The sequence below is a fragment of the Eucyclogobius newberryi genome, unplaced genomic scaffold (genome assembly GCF_026437365.1).
Source record: "Eucyclogobius newberryi isolate DKJ021-1_F unplaced genomic scaffold, fEucNew1.0.hap1 SCAF_2, whole genome shotgun sequence".
Lineage (NCBI taxonomy): Eukaryota > Metazoa > Chordata > Actinopteri > Gobiiformes > Gobiidae > Eucyclogobius > Eucyclogobius newberryi.
In genome coordinates, this window is record NW_027315834.1 from 33,544,860 (window position 1) to 33,572,664 (window position 27,805).

The following is a 27,805-nucleotide window of genomic DNA, read 5'->3' on the forward strand; positions in this document are numbered from 1 at the left end:
CTCTGTTTTGTTTTTGATTGTTTCAGAACATACTAGGGTTGTGCAAATAAAAATGGTTTGTTTTGAAATTTGAACAAAAAATTATTGTAATGAATTTGTTTCCCCACATTTGGCTTTTCAAGTAATATGCGGTGTAAAAATAATCAACAATATGACGTCCAAGTGACTCTCAAGTTGTTCCAAGAGGGTTTTCTCTTCCCCGAAAATCTAAATATTTCAAAACAGCCTTTCATTCAGTTTTTGTGATTCATGGTCTAGTCAGATTGAAAGTCGTCATCACTAAAATGTGTTAAGACAATGATAGAGCTTTTGCAAGTGATTCCTTTAAACAAATGCTCCATTCATTTCTCCTGTTTCTCCCACAAACTAAACTTGTTTGTACCCACAAGTCCGCAGTAAATAAGTCCGCCGTCCGGTGTTCATACAATATGTTTACGGAGAAGAAATGTCAGTGGTTTGTGGTTGTACTGAAATGATGTACAAAGAGTGGGACCACCAGGGCATTTTTAAGCCACTGTCTCTGCGCCTCAATCCTCTACTGTGTCATTTTACAGCATGTCCTCCTGTTTTTGTTCCAGAAGAGACTTTCATAACTGCCCCCATCCCAAATGAGGTCAGTGGCGCTTCATTTAAACATTTCAAACACTTCATAAAGGCATTGTTTGGCATCGGTACAAGGCCCAGTCACAAGTGCTGTCATGTAGGTCTTATGACGCTTATTAGATACAAAGGGTTTCATTTCAGCCACGGTCAGATTGATATGTTTAGCATATCATTTTCTCTCCCTCACTATTTCAACTTTTACTGTTCAAGCTCACAAATGTCTCCAGCCTGAGGGCCAGCAGTCCCCTGCATGCAACCTCTACATTCTGAAGGCTGAAGGCTTTTTTTAACATATTAGATTACAATGATAGAGATTACCGTTTGGGAATGGCATTCTTTCAACCTGAAATAAACTGAAAGGCTCCAGGGAGGATTAAAGAAATATATAAGTGAAAGGGCAACATATTGATTACTGGGATTTTTACAGCACCATTTTGGCTGCTATAAAGAGTTTTGATAAAAACAATTGTGGTAGCTAAATATTTGTTCAAAATATAAATATTGTAGATGTGTTTGACAGAGGATATTAAATATGACGTATGCAGACACAAAACATTGTTGATTGCAAATGTTTTCTAACCATTTCCCTCAAAACATCTTGATTTGATGTTGTTTACCTGCTCCGTTATTTAGAGCCTTCTTTGTGATTCATGCGCTTGTCTTTGTGCATTTGTTTGTTATAATTGTTGCAGAGTGGTAGCAAAGACTTATCATGAACCTTTCATGTTGTTCTCTACAGAAAGTACGACCACAACATCAAATTTATTTTATGAGACCACAAAAACAATAGACACATGTGCGACATTATCAGGATTAGAGGCTTTTTTATGTAACTTAGCTACAGTTTTAAGTACACATTTGTGAGATCAATCTTGTCCATTTATTTTGAACAGGTGGTCAGGCTTTATTAAACACTGTTTGCCAGTTAAATGTGTTACTTATACACATTTTACTGTCCAAAACTAGTCCAGTCCAAGTTAACTTGGTTGTTCAGATTTTTTTCACTCAATCATCTTCAGAGTGTCACGTGTTGCTGTGACATGTCTTGTCCACTGATTTACAGTGTTGACACTGTTTTCTTACCGGTAGAGGCAGTTGGACTTCTTTAGGACATTATCCCAGCAAAAAGGCCTCCTCGTCCCAGTTTATAGTGTCGCTGTTTCCTTCTCACACTCTGTCCAATGTTCCTTTTTCCGTGGGATTAATGTTTCCGCGATGTATGTTTTGAAAAACAAAAACGCGCCAACAAGACTATAAACCGGGACGATGGGGCCTATTTACTCTCACACATCTGGGATATTGTTTCACAAGACACGTCACAGGAACATCACATGACCACTCTGAAGAAGATTGCGAGGGAGCAGGTAAACAAACAAACAAACTCTGGTGTGAAAAAAACTTGTGTATCACTCTAAATCATCTGACCTCAATGAGTGGTCCAAGTATTACCAGTGGTGAGTATTTTTTATAGTTTAGATTTAGGGACAGATTCCTATATCCAGATATCCGACTTGTATTTGAAATTGCAAAATTGAGAATTGCACAATTGGCCCAAGCTGTGTATTAAGCCATTCCTGTATGTACAGGCACCCACTCCGAATATTCCTCTGTGAATAAAGGTTCAAGTGGACTAGTCTAATTCACAATGTCTCTTATAGTGAGTTACTTCCTGTGGACTACAGGTGTCTGGTCATCAGAGCAGACATAACAGCATGTGTCTGGGTTAGAGACACATTTTTCTTTTCTACTGAAGCCAAACCTGCGCTGGAGCAAAACACCGGCCCACACGCATTTTTAAAACGCACGCATAGTATATCAAAAGTGATTGGATGTAGTTAGTCCACTTTCCCACTCAAAGGTGACTGAGCTGACTCATACGCAGACCTGCAGCGCCAGCTTGTCCACTCACACACACTCATCGTTAGTGAGGGAGAGAGCAACACGCAAACACCACCACAGCAGCAAATCAAAGGGTTGCGTGCTCTGCAGTCATGTGTGGTACAGTAAGAGTAAGAGGCATTGAGTCACGCTTATCTGTGTTGTTAAAGTACTTAAGCCAACAAAATGTATTAGAATAGTTCAAACGTTGTTGTTGCTTTCTACTTTAACGTGCTTTAATTGTATCCAGTCAGGTGTCAGGGACTGTCTGAAGATCACTTGATGAAGCATACTGTGTACTAGCCCTTTAAGCCTGAGGGTCATCCAATACGTGGACCAACTCTCTTAAGAGAGAAACATGTTGTATAAATACATTATAAACTATCTGGGATCAACTGATATTGTTTTCAGTGTCCGACCCTCCCCCCGCTGTGTAATTAGACACCTTTATTTGCATCTCCCTTCAAATGTATGGACAGGTATTTCAACCAATCAGGCCTCCCAGAAATGTGTTGTATATATTTTTTTTACAGTCTAACAATAATTTCTAACAGTCGTGAAAAAAAGGGGATTGTACTCACAAGAGTCAGGTCATTAATGTACATTTGCGCATTTTCATAATATTTATCTCCATATTTGCATTATTATGTAAATGTGTGTGGACATCTTAAATCACAGCAAAATTGTATCCTTATATATAGTGTAAAGTTTTACCTGAATCCTTGATTTATGTTGATCTGCTGATTAACCTTCCCAGCAAGATAATTCTCCCGATTTTTGTGAGTATACAAACTCTTGAGAATCCGTCTTGTTAAGGGTCGTTTACACTGCAGCGTCAAGGCGTTCAGTTTACATTCAAAGTCTATGTTGACGCACAGCCAAAGCATCTACCTTCAAATGTACATCAATCCAACTGGGGCGTCCGGCATGAATTTGGATGCTGCTGTCTGAATGCTCCTTTATGGAGCGTCACACTGCGGCGTCAATGTGTCCAGTTTACATTCAAAGTCTATGTGGACACTCTGGACACTCTGGACGCTTTGGACGCTTTGGACGCTCAAAGCTGAACCTTTGGTGGTCGACACGGCATGGCAACCGATCACAGATTACACTCCAGTGACGTACCTACGCATTTCACTATTTGGAAGAAAGACCAAAGCAAACAACTTATTGGCAAAAACAATATTATTCAGACACAGCTCTTGGAGCAAACTTTGCTCACCTCTGAAGTATCTGGTTGACCCAAACAAGCCGCTGAGCCATTCGCCTTCGTTTTTGAACTTGGTCTGCCATCACACCAAGAGAACAGCTACAACAGGAAACACAACAACTCCTCCACAGAGTATGTGTGCCGGACGCCTCGGACGTACATTTGCTGTTGAGTTCAATTTTCAGACATGCGTCCAGGAGTCCAAAGTGTCTGCCTTCAAATGTACAGGCGTCCAACGGGGGACGCCCAGGGCAAATCTGGAATGCCGCGGTCTGAACGCGCCCTCCGTGTGTCATTTCCATGCAGAATTTGAATGCGGGAAGTATAATCTAAGCTCGATTCGTTTGCAGTCCGCTCCAATGGTTTAACCAGGCCAATCACAGACGGGACGAGAACCAATCACAGAGCAGCAGTGTGGTTTGGGCAGAAGTCAAAACAACCCAAACCAAAAATCCATTTTATGAGAGTTATGGGCTATTTTGTTTTTCAAAAACAAAAACACAATGGTGCTTTGTACATTACACATACACGGGTCAATCTGGTGTGAGCCAGGTTTTCTGCTGATGCCACTTGATGCCAATGGACAGAGATTAGCATCAAATTAGTTAAATTGCTTGTTCCTAAAGGTTCAGGAGGTAATTTTATGTTCACTCATTTACACCTTCCCAGTGGCTTATAGTTGAATGTCAACACCTGAAAAAGCTTCCACAAGGCATTAGCTTAATTTAGATACCAGGATTTGCGATGTCGACATTTCACAGGCTGAATGAAATAGCATTTTATATTATATTATATTATATTATATATATTTATGTAAAACATTTTAATTTGACGATCTATCAAAAAACTCTAGGGCCCAAAGAAGTGGTCCTGGTCCAGTTCAGATCAGTTTCCTATATTTCTTGACCCTGATAGTCTTTTCTTTACCTGGTAAATCCAGACTGAAATCCTCTGTGTGGGATTTACAGTCTGGTCACCACTTGCTCTTCAGGATACATATATTTATTATAATTTATTTTCTTTAGAAGAAATGTATTGCTCATTGATTTTTGTTTCGTATTTTACTTTGCTTTTTCTCCTGTCAATCACGTCCATCCGAACTTGGAAAGATAAGACCAGGACCCAGACTATAATTCTTGTATTGAATAGAAAAAGTGTGTGGTCTTGGCTGGCGCAGCAAATCCTTCCTTTGTTGTGTTTATAGTTAAGCCAAAAATGTCTTAAAAGGGAAAATATTCTTCACAGTCAATTTTATTGAGATGTTGCTGAACTAGCATGAAATTTAGTTTAACCTGTAACAACACTGGCTTCTGCTTGAGCAATGCTTTGGTTTTGATATTGTAGAAATGTTGAAAAGTGGTACAGGTGTGTGTTAGTGATGACAGCACAGAGGAATGCTCTGCAGCTGCAGAACAAGACATAATACTTACAAATAAAATGACCATACTAACTGAAGGCAATTTTCACTCAAAACATTCAATGTCATATTACATCAAAACCACCCAAAGAGAGTAAACAAAACCAAATAAACCCACATATTTCATAAAATGCACTATTTGCAGGGTCCTAATCAGGAGATTGAGCCAAAATGTTGTAAACCATTGAGATCACTATGGATCTAAAAGGATGTTTACAATAAGACTGTGATTGTTTTGTCATAAAAATGACTTACTGGTACTATTTAACCATTTGGATTGAGCTTTGAGTGCCCAGGTGTATGTGTGTGTCCCACACAGTCAGTGTCACTGGTATGTGTCTGTGTGTTGAAGGCAGGTCAAACCTGGGTCTGGATAATTTGCCACAGATGAAAGTTGACTCCATTGCAGTCCACACCAGCGCACGTTTCAAAGCTGCAGGAAAGCTATTAGCACCTGGTGAGCCCCTCGTCCCCCCTCCTGTCCTCTCTCTCCCCCCAGTGTACCCTACTACAGCTCTCTCACCCATCTCACCTCTGGCTGCCCCACCTCAGTCCATAAAAGCCCACATGAATGCTGCAGTCCCGCTGTGCTGCTAAAGCCTGTAGATTAGCCCATGTGCCCATGCGTGTGTGTGTCTGTGGAGTGTAGCATACTGCACACACTTCCATTCAACAGTGTGTGACCTATGTGGACCTCTGTGGACCTGTCTTTTACACACGTGGAGCCAGTTAGCAGTGAATGAGGTGCCAGACATGCATGCAGCAGCTGCCATGCAAACAACTGCATATGGTCCAGTCGCAGTATGCATCCAGCCGGAATTCCAGGTCAGCTCACCTGTACTGTCTTTGTTGCAACTCCAAATCATGAATTATTTTAAGATGTTAGAGAAAACATTTTACACTAAAAATCCATTAACAAACATTGGTGTGGCAAAGAAAATTTTGATCCTTTTGATGACTCTAAACACACATGTCTAACACCCTCCTTGTTAAATTTCAAATACAACTTGCCATTGAGTTGTAAGGCAGAACGGGGTTGTTAAATTCCTCTATAGACTTTCCAGAAGTAGAGATAGGGCAATACTGCAGTGTAACACCCAGAGGTAACAAAGTGTAATATCAATTTAACAGTCTCACGTTGTGTCTGGAAAACATGAATTAACAGATTTATAGAAGTTCACACATGTGGGCCAGATGAAACAAGAGGTATAATTTTGCTCATGCATCATTTCTGATTTATTTGGAAAGGTTGCAAACTAAAACTAAATATTTTTGGTCCAACAAGTAAAATAATTATTTAAAAATGGATAGTATAATAATCACACACCACTGAGACATCAGTTGGAATGTAATATTACAGTTGTGCTGACAGCGGAGTAGATTTCTTATTGAAATAAGAGGACCACCTTCCCCAAGATTTAATGTTTGTTGCTAACCTGTTGGGGGTGAGGGAGCGGCAGCCAACTATTGTTATGGCCCATTAGGGCTGTTAGGGTAACCGAGAAGATTAGTCTCTGGGGAAACTTAAAACAGTGCAAACTAATAGATAAACAGATAGGCTTTTATCAGGAGTAGGATAAATATCAGAGTTCTCAGACTCGATCTGCAACTTGAGAATCACTTTTGGATGAGTCAGAACGGCTTGTTTTTCATAAACAGAGTCCAGATGACTACAACTGAATCTTTTACTACAATGGATAGCTCCTGGATGAATGAGAGGGATTTCACCAACCTTTTAGAGAAACTATCACACTGAAATGGTCAAGTCTAGTCACTGTGTAAAATGGTAAATGGAAATTTCAACCAATGTGCACAAAAGGAACTTTAAATCAAGGTCCCAGTTCATCCATTCAAACCAAAACACAATGAGGTGAGATGGGCTGAAGAGTGGCTGGCCCTTTTGCCTAACAGTAAAAAGGTTGCAAGGTTGATTCCTGGGCCGCCTGGATCTGTCTGTGTGGGATTTGCATGTTTCTCCTCGTGTCCGCGTTAACTCTGGGCTCTCAAGTGTCTTGCCCAAACAACAATATAGGGGGGACCCCTTAACCACTCAACTTAATGATTCACTGAAGAGTTAACAATAATTCTATACCTTCAGACCTACCACAAAGTTTAAGAAATCCAAATCCAAACCCAAACAACCTTAATCCCTCATATGAACATAGGTAAGCTTATCTTGTCTTTAGCCACTACTTTTAACCTGTTGCTAAATTTAATGATCTAAGTCAGCTGTGTTGATGGGCATTAGGGCTCTCGAGTGTGCTAACCAGCCCACTATCTAAAGCTGTAATTGGATTTATGTGCAAGAATGTTTTCCAAAGCCACACTTGTGAAAGAGGTCCACATCTGCTGGCCATTAGCAGTGGACATAACATACAACAGAGAGAGGAAAGCCCCCAACGCCTTGATTCATTGGACCGCTGCGCGCCTTTTATTGCAACTGAGGAGTAGACTTCAATGCAGCCTTCGGGCTTGGTGAGCCCTGCTTTATCTCTTTTGGTCACTTCACTCTGCAGGTTTAGATTTCTTACGTTTTTCCACCTGCAATTCCCTCAGTCACCTTACTATCGCTATGCCTGGTTTTACTTCACAAATTGATATAATATTTGTTGATGTCTGATTTGAATTTACACAATATTGAAAAAATAATTAAACTTGATATGTGTCCTCCCTTCTCTCTCATCCCCATTTCACTCCTGTCTAATAAAGCCTACGGGCCGAAAAAATCCTTGAAAATAATTGTTGGATACAGTATATTTCATTATTTGTCTGAATGTATTTCACTCCTTAAGTGTCCTTACTGTTGGGTGTCACATACTTGTCAAAGGCAATTTATTGAGTACAGTGATAGTGGCTCCACACTCAAATAATCTAATTATTGTCACATTTCTGGAGTTATTTAACAATTGAAATTACATGTGAGTAATATGATTTGTTTATGATCATGGGCTCACATCAGATTTTGTAGTTGGCATGTCATTTTGACTTAAGATTTTTGTGTGCATAGACATAGCCACTGTCTGGTCTTAAAGGAAGGTGCACAAGTCCTCACAGGGAAACTTACATTACCTACATTTGAGCCATCCTTCTGGGTTGCGGGGCCACCTATTAGGAACTGTAGTGCAGCGCCCCGCGACTGTTTTCTGGACTTGGGGTTTCATGCATCGGGTGTCCCAGGAAGATTTGCCTATTGTGCGCATTGTAAAATAAAGCAAAATAAAAGTATTTGGAAGAATCCCAGACATGGGGAGAACATGCAAACACCATGACAAAAGCCAAACTTGGATTGGGAATCAAACCCAAGACATTTTTGCTCTGTGGTGACATAAACACAAATCTTTTGAAAAAGTAATCTGAAAAGTGCATAGAAAATGCAGTGGGACATGGGAGATCTCTCTGGTGTAACTATACAGATATATGCCACTGGGATGGTGTAACTGAGAGTCAAATAACAAAATCAAATTAAAAGTTTAAACTAAATTAAATAAACTACTCCTTAAACCTTTTTGAATAGGCCTATAAAAAACTCCTGAAATTGTCAAAACAATCTGATGGTCATTTATGCAGAGTATTTTGCAGGCATTAACCTACATCTATAGTATTAACTAAATATTACTACTTTTATTGTACCAAATGCTTCAAAGATATTGTTTTTGTTGTTTTAGTAAACTATTTCTTGCAATTCTCTTTTACAATATACTTATTACTACTTTTTGTCTTTCCATTTTCCCGATTTCTTCCCACTTTGTGGCTTCTTTCTCTGGCTTTCTCTCCCTTCTGACTGGCAATTTATCTATGTCAGTACAACTTCCAACACTCAACCTTTCCCAAAGCGAGGATGTCCTGTCTCTTGATCTCTCAGTGGACACGGGGAGAAGCGAGCAAGGCGGTCCGAGCACCCCGTGACCCTCATCTGTCATGTGTGAGGGGAAAAGCACCTTCCTAATTGGGGAGAAAACATTGTGGGGCTGGGTGCTGTTAGGGAGCTTGTTATTGTAGTATCGCCGGGGTCAAAGGGGAAAAAGGCTAGATCACACTGATGATTGTAGCCTCTTGCTCCTTCGAGACTAGCAATGTTAGATAAGTTTTGAATGTAGATAAAATAATGAATGTCACAGCGACCATGCACTGAAAAGGGTCAAGAGATGAGTGTGTTCAACTTCAATGCACAGATGGAGCCTCTTGTAATTTAATGGTAAATGTGTTTCCTTGGTTTAGGACTGGCACAACTGAGATTCCCAATGACAAGGGTGCACAACTTTAAACATGAATTCTTCAGTGCAAAATAATGTATTTACAATCTTTAGTGATGGTTCAAAACGGACTGATAAAGATGCTAAATGTATTTTCTAATATATATATATATATATATATATATATATATATATATATATACATACGGTTTACTTACCTGCTAATAGTATTACCTAGTCTTGTGCTAGCTATTTTTACTTTATTTTATTTTTATTTTATTCTATTATCATTATTATTTTATTATTATTATTATCTGATTTTTATCTTTATTTTTTATTTGTATTATCTGTTTTATTTTATTTCCCCCCCTCCATTCCCTATTAAGATAGGAGAGGAGTTTTGTTAATAAGAGTTTTTTTGTTTTGTTTATAATCTGTCCTTTCCTCCTGTGTTTCTACTGCGTTGTAACAACGAAATTTCCCCTTGTGTGGATATTAAAGGATTATCTTATATTATATATATATATATATATATATATATATATATATATATATATATATACATACTATAATATATATATATATATATATATATATATATATATCTTTTTGGCCCACTTCCTTGGACTGAACATTCTAGTTGGAATAGGGGTTGAGAGAGGGAAGGACATTCATCAAATTGCCGTAACCAGAATTAATTGCATGCCACTGCAGCCGGCTGCACAGAGCCTACATGTGTGCTATCTACTTGACCACTGAGCAGCACTTATATTTCCATTAGTTGTATTGAGTCTTTTTACCAATATACAGGGTGAAACCATCATAGATGTCAATACTAGCACCCATATATTGGCTATCCCTGACAATTGTCAGTTAGTATTGCAACATTGCCATAATTCCATTGCAATGTTGCGGTTTTATTTAGAAAAAAAGAAAACAAATTCTCCATACACGTGAATGAATTATTACAAGACAATTATTATATTATCAGTTTTATGGAAATGCCCTTGAGACCACTTACTCAATTCTAAGCAGTATTTGACACACAAATCACAAATTCAAGAGTGAACTTTCCTTGGAGTAGCCCGTTGTTGGTACTGGCACGGAGCTGCAGTGAGTGCTGACAGCGTTTGGCCTTGGAATCTTTGGGATCTGCTACTCCTTCTGTAATGATGAATGCCGTGCATCTCCTGCAGTTCAAGGCTCGTGACATAGTTTACACTAGTATGAAATAAGCATTTTACATCTGCTAATAAAAAACTGTAAAATGTTTGCTGAGAGACAAGGTGAGTTCCCCTGTAGTCTGTGAGCTTGGATCAGAGACACTTCTCCCCCACATATATTTTTACTGAGGATTTCTTGTGGATGAAAATAGGGAAAATGAAAGCGTTAAACTGTGAATTTTCATACATATTGCTGAACAACTTTCCATACCCTAATTACCAGCACTGGACATGACTGACATCTTGGATCCCCCTGCATAAGGCCAGGGACTGTGTATGAGAACTAAATCATGCAAGTTAATACTCCCATCGCTTTGGTCTGTTATGAAAGAAACCACCCACTTCCAACATCTTCTCCCTCTAAGCAATAATCGGCTGTCAAAACTCACTTATTTGGCCCTCACTTGTGGAGGTATGTTGGACCTGGTGCTGCCGAAGTTCAAAAGGTACCAATCTGATTTTCATACAGTCTGGATTTCTTCTTCTACTCTGACACTGATTGACGTTGTGGGCGAGACGTGTGGTGTGTGCTGTTTGCTGCACCTTCTGGACACCAGCCTCAGAGCTCGCAGAGCATGCAGAGCGCTGGACACCTGTTCACATGTATGCACACCAAAGGGAGCAAGAAGGACCACAGAAAATGAAATGACCTGCACACGCCTTAATGAGGAAGGGCCCAGCGTCTGGCGTTCAAGGCGGATTGCTTTATTCTCTCTCGTTCTCTCTAGAGACGTTTAAGCAGGCTGCCTGTTAACAGCTGAAGTGTGGATAACCTGTCAAATGAGGGTTAGGGCCCAACAAAAGTCCAGTACACTGGTTCCTAAATAGGATAACTTCCAGCTGCTCAACATTTAATACCTCCTATTGTGCCTCCAGGGAATGTGGGCTATAAAGGTTTAACTGTAAATGGCTGTGCATGTTATATGTGAGTTTTGTGTTTGTTTTAAATGTGTTTATTTGTTTGCTTTACGGTGCCTTGTGGAATAGCACTGTTCTTTTTTGTTTATGGAAGACTGTTTCTTACCTGTATTTTGCTCAAGGACGCTCCCTGTTCCTCGTCCACCTGTGCTCCTGGTGTGTAGCGCTTAGCCCTCTCAGGAATCAGTCACTATACTAAGGGCCAAGAGCTCTTTGGCAAACTGCTCAAGAATCCAATCTGCCTTATAGTCTGTCTGTTTCTGAGCCAAAAAAAACAGACTAAAGAAACAATTGTCTTAGCAAAACCTGAGAAAGCACAGGTTTTGTGGTCCTGTTGAGCACCATTTTGAGATTAATATATAATTGGGCATGGGGGATAATAATGACTAATATATATGAAAAGTCAATACAAAAGTTATTTCAGAGCAAACTAGGGTGTTTTATTTTGAAATGTGCTCCCGGATACTGAGTAACATGAGGCGCTTGATGTTAGTTTGTGGGGCGCTCATGGGGCGCTCTGAGCGCAATACAAAGTGGAGTAAAAGGGGTTGAACCGAGGACGTGTGGATTGCTGGAAGTCTCTCATCAATTTGAGGAAGACGAGACCCGTCCTGCTCAGTCAGCCGCACTCCACACACGCTGCAGTTCATCTTTGGGTCTCTAACCATGAGGATTTACGCATCAATTTACCAAGCCTTGCTCTGCGCGCTCCTCACAGCTCTGCACACAGGTAAAACTAATATTTATTAATTATCAACATTTCTGCGTGCCAGATAGGCTATTTATCATAGTAAAAAAACAACTTCAAAATTCAATCAAAAGCATTTTAACGCAGAGTTACAAACTGTTTATAAGTTGATGATTTTTATGTGGCTAGTCCAATATGATGTATAATATTTATTCAGAATTGCAGTTGCTACGAACTTCTTGATCATGCTCACCCATGTTTGCCCGTGTTTGTTCTCACTTGTTGAAATAGTGCTATCACTTGTAATAGTCAGATGTGTCAGATCGCGTTGAGACGCAACTGAAGTCTCGTGCCTGAAGGCGTCTGCGCGCCTCGGTTTGCATCTGCTCAGGGATTATAGCCGCCATTAAACTTTTATAGAAGTCAGAATCATTTGGGCAACAAACACTGGTGCAATTGCCTCTAATGCATGATGTCAGATTAAAACAAGTTTTACAATGAAGATGCAAGGATGCACGAGCCATGGTTCATTCATTGAAACACCTGCTTGATGTGTGCCTTTTGATGTCCTGATCATCTGTTCTCATAATGAAGCTGTCCTCCCAATGAAACATTACAAGAAACGTTGAATAAATCAATGGGTCCCAAATTTGCACCTACAGGGCTCTGACCCTGACCTCTGACCTCTGTGCAAATGGAGAAACAAAAGTCAAGAACATGGTCCTATTGGTATTATGTGCCTGTCCCACCAGAACCATTTGTGAGGAAGAGGGGTGGAGGGTGAACATCTGGACTAAAGTCCAGTGAGTTCCCAATCTCTCTGAAGCAGATGTAATGTCTGTTTAATTCCCAGACAGAACCTGCGTCTCTCTTTCTGCAGCTGTGCTATGAAGCAATTTAGTCTGATTATGTTGAGGAGTGATGCACTTTTGTAAAGCGTTGAATCAATGTGGCATCAGTATTGAATATTTCATATGGAAGTGAAAGCGCAGGTCACTCATCACATGTGCATTTTCCTCCGTTAAACTCAAGACACACGCCTGTGACTCAGACCAATTTCTGCCATTTTTTATTAAATCTTGTCACTCCTCTGTAGCCCTGATGGAGCAGCTTTAATTCTAATCTAGTCTCCCTGAGTAATTTTGATCTGAAGATAGCAGAGGTCCGACTGTGAAAAGAGGAAGAGCCTAAGTGAAATCTAATTGAGCAGCCTCGCCAGACATCAGGGCTGGAACAACAGTGTGATGAGTGCCAGATGTGGTCTAGTGGAGCCTAAACATTAATAACACGTCCGCCCCAAAAAACATTTTCATCCACGAGGAGCCACAGTTTACAATATCTTAAGTACACACACAACGCTTAGTGTTGGATTTTGGCACAAGACTGAATATCTGTAACTTAGTAGCATAACATTTTCATCTGAAAGTTATACCACACTTAAGTCATATTATAAGAAAGAGGAAACGACTGTTAATAACCACAGTGCACCTGAAGCTTGTGGCCTCAGGAGACAGCAGAGTGGAGACATGTTCTGTTCAAGGATGTGCCTCTAACTTTGACCAGTTGGTAGCACATGATGGATTTGTATTACAAAGGATTCATAGGTAAAATATAGTTTTGTCCTGCTTTTGAACCCATGGATCTCCTATACCATGTATGCAATGGACTCTTTGTGTTTTGTTTGAAGTTGGTCTTCCAAAGAAATGGTTTTAAAAGGTCTATAAATATAAGAATGATTTATAATACTCTGTTTCTTTTGCACTGTTGACAGCTCCATATTTATGTACATGCACCATTTCACTTTAAAGTGTTGAATGCCAATAAAGGAAAGGCAGAAGATAGGGTGACACTGTAACTTTAAAGCTATTAGCAATGACTCCTTCTTCTGTATCAAATCATTATGAAGTTACTGTAGTTAAACAGCATGGGATTTAATAAGACTTTAATGACTGGCCTTAGAGCTCACTGTTGGATCATGAAGTTAGAAATAACCTCCCTCAGGCATCTCAGATATCCATAGAATATATATGTAATAACAGCATAATACAACATAAATATACTGTAGAGCAATAAAACATAACACTGGATTATTTTGGACAATGGTCTGTGGATGTAAAATATGAGATATGCTCCATGACCATCTCAAAGTGAGACAGAACCAAGCATGCGTTTGCACTGACATTACTTTTTTGGCTGTGTTCACAGTTCAGTGCGTATTTAAACTTCACAGGCTGCCACAATCATCTGAAGGACAACAGCAGGAGGTGTTTCCACATGGACACACTTCTACTGTATGAAATAGTGTATTACTTCAACATGGACCACAAAGATAAACCTAAGACACATAAAAACCTTTAGAGCTTTTTGTGGCCTTCACAATTCCCATGCATCAGAGATAGTAGTATGTCATCTCTGCATCTGGAAGAAACAGCACTTTATGAAGAAACAGGAGGCCACACATTGCGATAGACTTACTACAGACTTACTACTATTTTTTCACTTCCACTCAATGGACCAGTAGATTTCAGGGTGTAACAATAATGATTTTGCAACCACCATTAATAAAAATAGATAAATATGATTCAAGAACAACAATCCTCAATGAAGTCTTCTCTGTGTTTTAGGTCACTGCAGAAGAAACCATCAGTGTTTACAGAAGTACGAGAAGACAGAGAACCACATGTTGGTTTGCACAGACTGTCCACTCCCCCCTTTGGTACGAAACAGTCGATCACCAGAGCACTGTGCCCGCAAGTGCAAAAAAGCAAAGAATAACTGCAGGTGAGACTAGTTCTGTTGGATTTACACCGGCCTTGTACTTGCTATGTACACGCTATGGTCTGCTGTTAACTCACATTATTTGGATACTTATTATGTTCTTAGCATGATTATCTCTGAGCTACATTTTACAGGGCTTTCAACTTCCGAAGGCACAGCCAGAAATGTCATTTGCTTCCGTTTGACCGTTTCGGCTCTGGTGTGCAGAAGCAGAGCAACTCTAACTTCACACTGTATGAGAAAAAAGGTAACTATCATTAATCCTCCTTTTGCATTGTGTTTGGAGAGCGTGGACAGTTGTGTATGTAGGTAAAGTGAGCCACCAAACTTGCCTTCATTGCTTTGGCTGGCTGCAGTCCTGAGAGTCACACGCACAATCATAGATGACTAAAGACAAAGTAAACACAAATATTGTTTACGAATGGAGTTTAGGTTTTCTTCAGTCCTCACTAGTGGAATCTCACACTAAAGTATTTACAACAACTCCTTGTGACATTTAATGAACTTGAGGGAGTTTTCTGTTCATAATAACACACAAATTGTAACATACTGAAACACTCATCTGCATGTCCAAACATGGTAAGAGACTAAATATATTCCAGGTGGTCAATGTTGTGCATTAAACAAGTTTTTAATTAAATGCACTGTGGAACAAAGGGGCTAGAAAGAGAGGATCATCTACCTAAAGATGTTTGTAATGATTGTAATCTGCTTGCCCTTCTCAGATTATATCAGAGAGTGCATCATTGGGACCAACAACTACAAGGGTCGTAGATCATGGACCAAGTCAAACATCACATGCCAAGCTTGGTCTGATAACATCATCAACGAGCACACGTACGTCTGCCTCTTTTGCAATAATACTACACAGACAAGAAGGGGGCATTTAACAGTGCGTTACCTGGCTCTGGTCATTTCTTCTTCATCTCTTTGTCCAAACACTTTGTTGATATGTGAATATAGCAATGGCCTTCTAAACTACTAACTAAACTACTAAACTTGTAAATCATTGTCAAAGAATAACTGACTGTCAGACAGGCTCATAGTTTCAGAATAATCCATCACACTTTTATGAACACATGCATGTACCTTGCAGATAGAAAATGATCAATCTTGTGTTGATCAATATGTATATATATGTATATGTATATGTATACATATATATACATATATTTATTTTATTTATTTATTTATTTTTCTTTCTGAATCAGAATCAGATAACTTTATTCATGCCAGAAGGGCTGTAGGTGTTGCTTAGAAGAATACAAAATACACATTATTCATAACCACTACATGAAAACAAGCAGTGGCACGTGTCACATATGTTGTCGTCAGTTCAGTCGACACAAGAAGAGTGTTCTCACTCGGTTTAAGTGCAAAAACTAAGGTGCTGTTGCTATATAAAACTGCAATATAAAACAAAACATTTTATGATCAAGATTTAAATTGTATTTAGATCTTATTTAATAATAATACATTCAACACAAAAACATAGACAAATGTATTCCTCAAATCCTGAACTTTGGTCCAAGGACTGAGGATGCCTTCAGACCCCTCTTAAAATGCAAGGTGATTATTAGAATTAGAATGAATTGCACAACCCTATTTGCGGGGTACTTTTCTTTTCTTTTTTTTTTTTTCATTTTAATTTGACCTCATTGATATGTGCACAGTGCACTTCCTGCAGTTCATGCCATGTACATTACTGAACAGTCGCCTTTCAAAGCTTGTTCTCATAATCCCTGGTCTTCCACGAGCTCTTTCCCTCTGTGTGGCTGATACAGCACAGGCCTGTGTCGCTGATTTAGTGATGCCTATCCATCCCACTGCATCTCAGGGGTTAAAGGAAAAGGGGAGGCCTTGAAGATGAATGCTTATCCAGAATTTAGTCCGATTTCTTTCAACACAAGCAGGGGATCTCCTCCCAAATGAGCTTTTTTTTTCATCGCTGCAGGATTTCAGGTGTATCCCGAATATTTTCCCACTGGCTACAAGAAATTGAGAGATTAGTAAATTTGAAAGGACAGCGCTGGCATCTACCACTTCTCATTAATTACACTCAACCGCATGAAAATAAAAGATGGAAGTAAGAGCTTGACTTTATGTACTCAGCAGGTCTAACAACGGAACCAGGAATTCTGGTGAAAAAAAACGTTCTATTTTAAATAATGAATGTAACATGTGGTTTCAAATATAAACAATTCAAAGGGGCTATAATGAAAATAATAATAATAATGATCTAATCCTTTTGACAATCTGCATTTTATTTATCTTTTGTAAGGTTTTTCTGGCCTGAAGGCTTTATCCGAGTTGTAACCTGAACCGGGAAGAGAGAGGGGTATAGACATTAGGCAAAGTGTTAACCCTAACCCACAATGTTGAGGTGGTGGCAACCACACATGTGCAACACTCTTATCCACTGTCCCACCGGCGAGCACAGATCTGCTATTTTAAGATAAGATAAGATAAAATAGGATAAGAGAACGGTTTTGTCCAACAGTTGGGAAAGGGTTGGGGTTGCAATGCATAGTTGAAGGACAGCAGAAGAATAGAAACAGCCTATCAAAAATCAAGATGGATAACTTTTAAAATATACTTAAATCTATCACACTGTGCAAGTAGAGTAAAAATACGAGGCTACACCAGTATAATGTACATTACGTTTTTTATGTGGAATAGAATAGATTGGAATATCGTGAACTTTATAGTCCCTCAAGAGAAGTTTGTCTTGGACTCACTGCTTTGAACTGAGGATAACAACAACCATTCAGTATAAATACATTTTTGAGAAAAAAAGATTACAAATATGTAATTTAAAAACAACAACAAGAACAAGAAGAAAGTGCTTTTAATGGTAAAATATGCATACATTTAGAGTTGGGTTGATGGGATAAAAGACCTTTCTGCCTTTCTGTGTACTTACACTCTTCCTCCTCCTATTGGTCTGCCTCCGACTCGGCCTAAGTGACAGGGGTATTTAACCAGTCACAATAAAGTGTGAACCCTCAGGAGAGACAGTTATATTTAGCTATTAAAGACAGTATAAAGCAGAATTGTGATAAAAAGTTAATAGTGATCTTAGCTCTACTACATTCTACTAGAGTTCTTTACTTAAGAGAGATTTGGTGCCACTGGAGTTACCTAACATAAACTCATCCTGCTGCGTGATAGTTAGCGTCATTGAGAACCACGCACCACTGGAGTTTCAGGTACCTATTATTTTCACGCTCAACTGCTTGCTGTGCTAAAGGTGATTTCTTAACAGTTTCCCTTCAAAGACTGGGACTTCCACCGGGTTGTCAGTGTTTAGTGTTGGAGCCATGACAGATGTGTAAAAATACAATGAAAAATATCATATGATATGTTTATATTATATATGTTTATATTTATAACTAACACCACATTTATGTTAAAAAGTATGTAAAAACATGTTTTACTGGACACAAATTCATGATAAGCATCATGTTGTAGGTCCTTGTATAAACAAATATGTTTTCAAAAGTATAGAATAAATTGAAGATTACATCCTTAAGCATCTCCAAATTTTATTGCATTAATAAAATTAATTGATTTGGTAGACCTGTATACTGCTAAATGTATGTATTTAGTTAAATGTAATCAAATCCCTAAATCATTGAGGATAAAGTTTACCCAGAGGGAAAGTAAATATAATTTAAGGGGAACGTGTATGTTTGATAGACCTTATGTGAGAACCACGCTGAGGGAACATTGTTTGTCTAGTAAAGGAGTTAAATTATGGAACAATTGTTGCGATGAAAAATATGCCATTTCTTTATTTCAGTTTAACAGTATCTTTAAGAAAATAATCATAGAAAAATATTTAGCAGAATAAAAATGCAGTTTTGTTGTTATAAAACAAGGATACTCGTGAGCAGACTGTCCAGTATTATGTAGTGTTGTTTTTGTTGATGAACTGTTGCTCGTGAACTATAAAATGTCCAACAATGTTGAGAGTTTAAGAGAAGGGTAGGCATAATAAGTCTTGGCTTCTGGTCAAATAACATAAATGTATCTCTAATTTTGTTTTGTGCTTGAATGTTGAGCGCCTTTTGTTTTTGACTTTAGCTCTTGTCTGAAGCTGTGAAACAAAAATACACCTATACTATGGCAGACATGAGTACCACCTTTACATTATACGTCTACATTAAAGCCTACGTTATTGCATTTTTGTGATCTAGGATTTAAGGAATTTTGGCCCTTAGGCTTTATTAGTTAAGACAGCTTTTAGCGTGAAATGGGGATGAAAGCCGGGAGTCAAACTCGCGACACTGCGGCCGGCCATACTTGGAGCATGTAGGGCCTTTCTCAATGACATCACAGACAGACCTCATCACCATGTTCATAATGAGGCGTGTGCATCGTGTTTGCCGGCTCTCCAAGGGGAGTAAGTTTTGGCAAGAGCATGAATTGAACTGGTCAACATCTGTTAGCACAACATCATTATACATAGCTAACCTTCTCCAAAATCTAGGTGTTTTCAGACTGTAACCACATGCTGTAATGTAAGGAGCACATTAACATTATCATAATAACAAGACTTTGAGCTGGTGCGTTCCATTCCATGTTACAGGTATTTGCTCCATAACATGAAAATGTGTTTTTGTTTTTATTGTGTGTTTGTTTGTTTTATGTGTGGGGTGGAAGTGTTCTTAACCCATGCACTATCTTTGAGGGTAGCACAAGGTGAATTTGTTTTGTAGCACAGTCTGTATTGTAATTTGTGATGTCCTTCTTACAGTGCCTGTTCACTGGGTTAACTTGTAGGTTTCCTCTCCTTCTGGCTTGAATAATGCTGAGCATTAGCATGGAAGCCTTGCATAAGCCCCAGGGTATTGAGGGGAGCAAAGCAGACTTCCCCAAGAAAAGAGTCATTGCCTGGGGTAGAGGCTGCTGAAGGGAGGGTCGGCACCAGGACTGCACATGTTGTTTCTTTTACATCATTGATTTCACACCAGGACACTGTCATTTTGCTCAGTAGATTAGGCTCAGATTGTCTTCTTAAAATAGTAACTTTCTAGACTTACATTTCTTCTCAAATGTGTTAGCTGTGTGTCTCTAGGTGGGAGGGAGCTCAGTCGGCATGGATCAGGGGGTGCTGACACACCAGCTTTTCATCATCCTGCTCTGACAGAGGACCAATTTCACACACTGTCCATTTAGTGCAGTCATCCCCTTCCTTTCCCATTGTTACATACCATATGTCTGGACCAGCAAGGCTTTTTTCTCCAAATGTCCGTGCTACAGTCCCTTGTTCAAGCTGACATGATGGAGCCGATGACAGAGAGGGATTAGCTTTAAATGTGTTCAAAGGCTGCCAGAAAAGGACTTGCATGGGTTACTCCAAGTGGTTCATAGCATTGTTCTGTGTAGCTGGAGGTTGCTGTGCTGTGACAGGCCCTGGCTGCTTCACACTTGAGTAAAATGTCTTATGGTAAGAATCACAGGCAACACTAAAGGTGCATGTAATCCATTTATGTTTCCCATAGGTTATTCTTAATCTGTAGCATGGACATACAGGAACCTCTGAAGTTTATTTGGTCTGTTGTGGATAGTACAGCAAGCACAGCATTACATACATGAGTATTAACTGTAACGTTCTATGTACAGAGGTATTCTGTAAAATATTTTTTCATCAGTAATCATCAGTTTGAATTATATCTGTATCCACCCCTTGCAGGTTTTATCCTGATAGGTACCCAGCGCACGACCTGCGAGAGAATTTCTGTCGGAATCCCAACAACGATCCTGGTGGTCCCTGGTGCTACACCATTGACCCAAATGTACGTGCTGAGGAGTGTGGCATACCACAATGTTATGAGGGTAAGACCCTCCCAACCACTTCACTAGACACATGCTAACTGCCTGACTGGGAATAAGACAAATTATCTTTGTAGCTATAATCTGGCATATATACATTTGTTCAATGCAGATGTTCATTAAAGTGCATTGTCCCGATTAAATGAATAAATAGAAATACAGATAAAGATAAAGATACATAAATGATGCTTTAAGAATGTGTGTCTCTCCACAGAGGAATGTATGAAGTGTAATGGGGAGGATTACAGAGGCAGAGTGGATCACACAGAGAGTGGCCGGGAGTGCCAGAGATGGGACTCGGTGCGTCCCCATAAACACCACTTCCAGCCAAAAAAGTAAGAGACGCGTTTTCTCAGAGTGCACTTACACACCTGGCTTGTGCATCAGAGATATCCTCTGGTGGGACAGACCTCACACACTGTCCTGTGGCCACTCATATGTTTTTCTTCTCTCTGTTGTCAGGTACCGTGACAAAGACTTAAAGGATAACTACTGTCGTAACCCAGATAATCGCTTGCGTCCCTGGTGTTACACCATGGATCCCAAAACCCAATGGGAGTACTGCAACATCACTGTCTGTGGTAAGAAATGGTTCCAGACCATTTATATTACCCTGACTCAGAGCAACTCTAGAAGCACTTTCAAAATTATTTTTTTTCCCTCGAAAAGAATATCTTGTTAAAGCATTTTGTGACAAATGAGAACACTGCATGCTGTCGGCAGCTATTAATTGAAATGAAAATGAATGTATCTGAATATGAACGCTGTGCCAAAGATGAGTGACAGCTAAGAACTAGATTTAAATATACACTTCCTCCTTTCATATCATTGCACAGCCTGACCGACAACTCGATAACGTACACCATAACTCTTTCTATCGGCCAAGTTTTGAACTAAACATTCATAAATGTATAACTATGAATACAAATATTAACCACATATTTAAAGTATTGTTTTAATGTTGTATTTTCTTAATTTCAAAAGCAAAGCAGAAGGTATGAAGTTGCAATACTCTGCTTTTGGGGAAAAGATACCAGTGTACAGATTTTCTTTTTGCCCTGAATTTTTTTTTGAATTTGAATTTCAAGATGTTCTATTTTCATACTCTTAAATGTATTTTTTTTGTATTTATATTCAATGATATATAATATATACATTGTAAAAATGAATACATGATTGAAATTATTATTAATAATAATATAACAATAATAACAACAACATATCCAGCATTGACATTTCAAGACAAGTGTAGTTTGGATGTAATGTAATGTAATGTAATGTAAAAGACAAGATGAATAAGATGGCTGCAAAAACAATTACATGCCATGTTTCCATTGTATGTTTGGTCCCACATGTGCTGAACAAACAACCAGCGCATCTATCTTGACTTCTCCCTGACACACACATGTACACACACATGTACACACACACGCAAACACACCCACATGCATTTTACATGCGCATACAGTGATTTAGTGTGGACTGAGGATCTACATTTGTCCAGATGTTTGTATTCCTGTATGGCTGCCCTTAGAAAGACACTGACCTGTACATGGTACAGCGCAGACACTGGCATGCATCACATCAAACCAAAGATTCCTCATTCGAGGCATTTACTTACCTCCTCAAAACATTGCCTTTACTCCTCCATCTGCTCCACCATATTTGTCAAAGGCTAAGGAAACAGAGACAGAAATCCAGAAGGGAGAGGTTCTGTCTATCCCAGTTCCAGCCTTTGCTAAAGAGCAGAATTCCATTTGAAAATGTTTAGAATAGTTCTCTCATGAATACAGTCAGCTTTTTTCATCATATTTTTATATATTTTATAAACAAACTGATCTAAATTATTGCTATTTAAACAGAAACAAATTGTTGGCAACCTGTACCGTTGCGTGCTGTCAGAACATATGTTTATTTTCTTCTGACGTCTGCAGTACGTCCAAGAATGTGGGGCACCTCTGTTATGAATACAGAGAGTTTCCTATCTCGGTGCAGGGGACCAGGGTTATGCTACTGTTTTTGATCATCTGTTACCGGGTTAAACATGACACATTCTTTTAAAGTCTCCCTTCTTGGCTCCTAATCATCATTCTTTCTATTGGCTTTGGCCTCACTTATTAGTGTAAGAACTTTTTTTCCAATTAACAATTCATGTTTTGTTCTGTTCTTAGACTCAGACTACAGTGAGGACAGTATTGCTAATGCCTCAACATCCTGTTTAGAGGGAAAGGGGACTGATTACAGAGGCACTACAAATGTTACTCCAGAGGGTGTGTCCTGTCAGCGTTGGGATGCACAGTTCCCTCACAAACACTCCTTTCTGCCTGAGAAGTACAAGTGCAAGTGAGTAATGCCAGCAATTGTCTCTGCTTGTGACTGTTTAACATTTGAAATTGAAAAGTAGTTAACATTCATATTACTGTCATTTCTCTCTGTGTTAAGAGACTTGAGAGAGAATCATTGCCGTAATCCTGATGGCTCAGATCACCCATGGTGTTTCACCACAAATCCAAATCAGAGAAGAGCCAACTGCACTCATATCCCACGATGTGGTGCTGAAGCCTCTCAAGAAACTGGTAATTCATGGAAATACTCAAGGTCACCACAGCGTAGGATCCACAAAGAACAAGCACAGTGTTTTGTTTTTTTAACATTTGGTTAATAAAGTGACTGTAATTGTGAGAGACAGATTCTTCAAAGACATGTCATGTTTTTACAAAGTGGAATTACACAGGCACTTTCAGTATTGGACCCAAAGGATTCAGCCTCTGTGAATTAAATTTTATGGAAGAAAAGAAATACCACTCTCTGGCAGTCTGTGCATCATTTACCATATTTCTCTGCAGCAATAAATCAGTTTTGATAGCTCTGGTTCTATTTAAGGAAAGCCAAATATATGAATTAAATAGAAGATTTAGCCCTAACAATAAAAAAAATCTACTTTCCAAAAACATAATAAATGCTTCAAAACATGTCATCGATACAAATATTATTTTCTTTCACAGAGTGTTATGAAGACACCGGGGAGACCTACCAGGGAACATTATCTATCACCCGATCAGGAATACCCTGTGCAATCTGGTCACAACATATAAACAGGTACTAACTATTGATTTGCATTTTGTCTTTTATAAGAGACAACTTTTTAAAACCTGTTGTGAAAGCTAACAGCCAGGGGTTCCTCAAAGGTCAATTGTCCATTCATGTTTCTGTGAACCTTGAGGTTCTCCTCATAAGTCCTTAAGTCCTTTGCAAATGCAAGATTGAATGCATGACCTCGAAGCTGTAAGAATTACTTAATTTTACGGAATTTGAAAAGCCAAAATGGCACAGACGGATGGACATGTTCCAGAGCTGACCTATGACCTCAGGAAGTGCTTTTTGCGGGAAGCAGATCAAAGCCAATCAGCTCCATCACATTGGCTGCAGCCAGCGTGTCTGCCCTGCCCAAGGTGAAGGGTCAGCCCACAAAAATTGCGGAGCACTACAGCTTGTTTAACATTCTCCTGGAAAGTAAAATGATCTGCACCCACTGACAAATTGTTGCTCAATGGTGTGCAATACCTCTGTGGGTCTACACTTCCATCTTGTAATTGCCTTTCAAGATTACTTAAATTTTGAAATTACATTTCAACCTACTGGAAACAGTTGGACAATGACAATAACACAAAATGACTAGAAAAGTGAATTCATAAAAGTCAGTAATACAACACAATGCTACTGCTGCTGCTCTGTCCTCCTCTGAGTGCATACTTTCATTCTCCCATGAGCACGCTTCACAAAATTCTATTTCCCGCTACAGGATGTTGGTAACTACAGATCTTTCATAGTGCAGCCACAAATTGACTTTCCTGGCATGTTTTTATGTTTAGTGTACTACGCAAAATATGTGTTTAATACTGAGTGTAAACTTATGAAAACCCTTTTGCATGTTTTTCAGTGGGGATTCCCACTCTACAATATCCCATGTTGGGCTAGAAAAGAACTACTGCCGGAACCCAGACAGAGACAAGCATGGCCCCTGGTGCTACACCAACCCAAACACACACCTGTCCTGGGACTACTGCAAGTTGAAGCGGTGTAAGTGGGCTCATTCATAAATAACAGAAGACTAACTTGTGTGGAACTAATGGAATACCAGCTAATTTGCTGCTTTATAGTTAGCTTTGGTTTTTGTATAAATGAAACATTCCTGGACAGGGAACTCATGTAGCTCACTTGCCGTCACTTAAATGATAAAAGACTCTGGTTCAGCAGCTGGACACAAGATTTTCCTTCGCTCTCTACAGTACTTTTTGCCTCGAACAAATGTATTTCTTTTATTTTCTGCTCCTTTATAGTATCTAACCAATGTATATAGATGTTTATTTTAATAATTGTCGTCTGTGTTAATTTTAGGTAAATCTGTGACCGCAGTCCCTCAAGTCAGCTGTAAGTTTATTCTTTATAATATAGCAAATTTAGAGAACAGCATCTACCTGTAACTAAACACTGTCAACAATACATTGTTTCAGATGTAACAAGAGCCAAGATTTCATGCTTTGTCCACATAAATACAAGGATAGTTGGAGGACATGAAGTGCGAGGATCAGATGGCAGCTGGGTTGTTAGCATCCAAAGAGAGTGAGACATTTAATTTGTCAGAAAATTGTTGAATCCATGTTAGATGCTTTTGATAAAGACACTTTTTTTTTCTAGGAACGTTCATTTGTGCGGGGGCTCTTTGATCAGGGAGGACTGGGTTCTGACAGACCAACAATGTTTCACCTCTTGGTAAATTTTTACTCACCAATGCAAGTTTAATGATACATTTTCCTCCCATGTTTCTGCTATCTAAAACTATTTTTATCACCTAAATGCCTTTAGGCTCATAAAGGAAAACGGAATATATGTACAGTATGTTGCCCATTAAAGAGCTCTGGACGTTTGTATTTGGACAATGTAATGCATACAATTTTGAGGACATCAGACGAAATTGAAAGGCTCCTTACTGTTCATGTAAAACACATGGTACAGATCAGTAGCTTTAGGCTACTAAAGACTGGTATAGATCAGATAATATGGTAATGGTGAGGAATCCCAGAGCTCCGGCCACAGCTGCACACTGCTCTTGTGTACTGCATGACCTTCTGAATGAGTCCAGTTTGAAGGATTAAAATATGTCTTTAATACAGAGTGATAATATGTTTCAATGACTATTTCAGCTAATGTGACAACTTGTTGGCAAATTATTCTACATTACACAGTTCACATAATAATTTATGGCTGGTGTTGGGTGTGTCTTCTGTTTGTTTTTTCCGGGAGCAGTGTTCCAGATCTAAAGGACTACAGTGTGCAGGTCGGGCTGAAGCAGCTTAATGAGTCTTTTAACCATCCCAGACTCCGCATCTCCCGGCTCATCTGTGGCCCAGAGGGGTCCAACCTCGTCATGCTGAAATTAACAGAGTAAGTATCTTACCGGTTTTCATTTCAAATGTTGTAATTCACTTACAGCTGTTTAGTAATTGAATTAAGGATTACTTTCATAAATGTTCATGCAACTCTGATATACATAATATACATCAATACAGAGACATTCAGATTAGTCAATCTAGTCATTCAAAGGTTGTATTTTCTGCTGTTTTCTCTAGTCCTGCTCCTGTGTCTGAAGGTGCTTCCACCATTCATCTTCCTGTGAAAGAATGTCACATCCCTGAAGGCACCAACTGCACCATGTACGGCTGGGGGGAAACCAAAAGTACTATCATCACTCATAATACACAAAATCTAACATAGAATTATTTATTGAGATACTCAGTATATTTCATTTTGTTACAGGCACAGGATCTGATGACACACTGAACTCTGTCACCATGCCAATGGACAGCAAGATGTGCTCACAAATCAAAGGGGATGCTGGGGACAGCAGGATATGTGCTGGAGGCAGGAGAGGAGAGGGAGTGTGTGATGTAAGAACAACAGTTGTCATTGGTCTGTTTAATATGACATCCTCACCTGTGCTTTACCTTCACAGAGGGACTATGGAGGCCCACTGGTGTGTCAAGAACATGAACGCAAAGTCATCCTCGGTGTGAGCATCCAAAGGACCAAATGTGCTTCTTCACAACCAGCACTTTTTGTCAATGTTGCCTTCTATTCAGAGTGGATTTACAAAGTCTTCAAACTTTACCCCAGTGTGGAGAGAAACTAGGATGCATTTTCTGAGCCCAGAAAGAGGACAATGGCAATTCAGACCCGTATTTTGAGGATCTTATTGAATTTTTCAACCCAGATGGACATGCCACATGGGATGTAAAATGAATGAAGATATTATTACAACCAAGTCCTGGGCACATATAGGAATTGTTTCTGCATGCTCAGATGTTATAAAGCCATGCAAACAAAGGCTACAAACATTTCAATGTCTCCTGGATTATACTTGAATTTCGATGGAGCACGGGTGTGCCCTGTGGGACTACATGAGACATTATAAGGATTGATCTGCACAAAGGACTGTTCATGTTACACATGCCTAGACTGCATCTTTGGTTCAGCTTTTCACATTTAAGGGTCATCACACAAGTATTTTGCCTTGTACTTTGCATTGGTTGGTTTTACAACAGATGCCCTTCAAGGTGCGTTCCTTCATCCACTCTTGGGACTGGCACAAAGAGTACTCTGTATTTTGATGCTCTCTGTCTGGATTTCACCTTTTGGCCTCAGTAATCAGTATTGGGATGATTGAATCATTACCGTATCAATTACCGTATATACTAGAAAAATAGCCTGTAGAATTGGCAAAAAACTGAAAATGTATTTTGGCAGGTTTATTTTAGTTTTTTCTTGAACGTTTGTGAGCAGTAGCTGTAGCCTTTCCCAAGTTAAATGTAATGTCAGTCAGTTTACTCGTGAGAGGCTCAAAGAAGGACTCCACAAACAGCCTCAACTCTTGTGCTAATATTTGTAGCATGAGAACGAGAGAAGAGCTATGCCAAATATAACATAGCTTCTCAGTCTCCTTTTTGGAGGGAATTCTGGCCCCTGGCGGGCTGTGTGTGGTCAGTAGGATAGTTTACACTT

At 39.3% G+C, this 27,805-nt stretch overlaps 1 protein-coding gene across 1 annotated transcript; it reads left to right on the top strand.

The window, feature by feature from the left end:
* Positions 1 to 11,930: 11,930 nt before the first annotated feature.
* Positions 11,931 to 27,438, top strand: hgfa (hepatocyte growth factor a). The gene is made up of 18 exons (XM_072453754.1): positions 11,931 to 12,172; positions 14,755 to 14,911; positions 15,043 to 15,155; positions 15,634 to 15,745; positions 20,607 to 20,749; positions 20,961 to 21,081; positions 21,209 to 21,327; positions 22,918 to 23,089; positions 23,189 to 23,322; positions 23,752 to 23,845; positions 24,687 to 24,826; positions 25,145 to 25,177; positions 25,261 to 25,369; positions 25,445 to 25,519; positions 26,054 to 26,191; positions 26,377 to 26,483; positions 26,564 to 26,694; positions 26,760 to 27,438. Exons 1-18 carry the CDS (start codon positions 12,109 to 12,111, stop codon positions 26,934 to 26,936), a joined length of 2,139 nt encoding a protein of 712 aa, XP_072309855.1. The 5' UTR covers positions 11,931 to 12,108; the 3' UTR covers positions 26,937 to 27,438.
* The last annotated feature ends 367 nt before the right edge of the window (positions 27,439 to 27,805 follow it).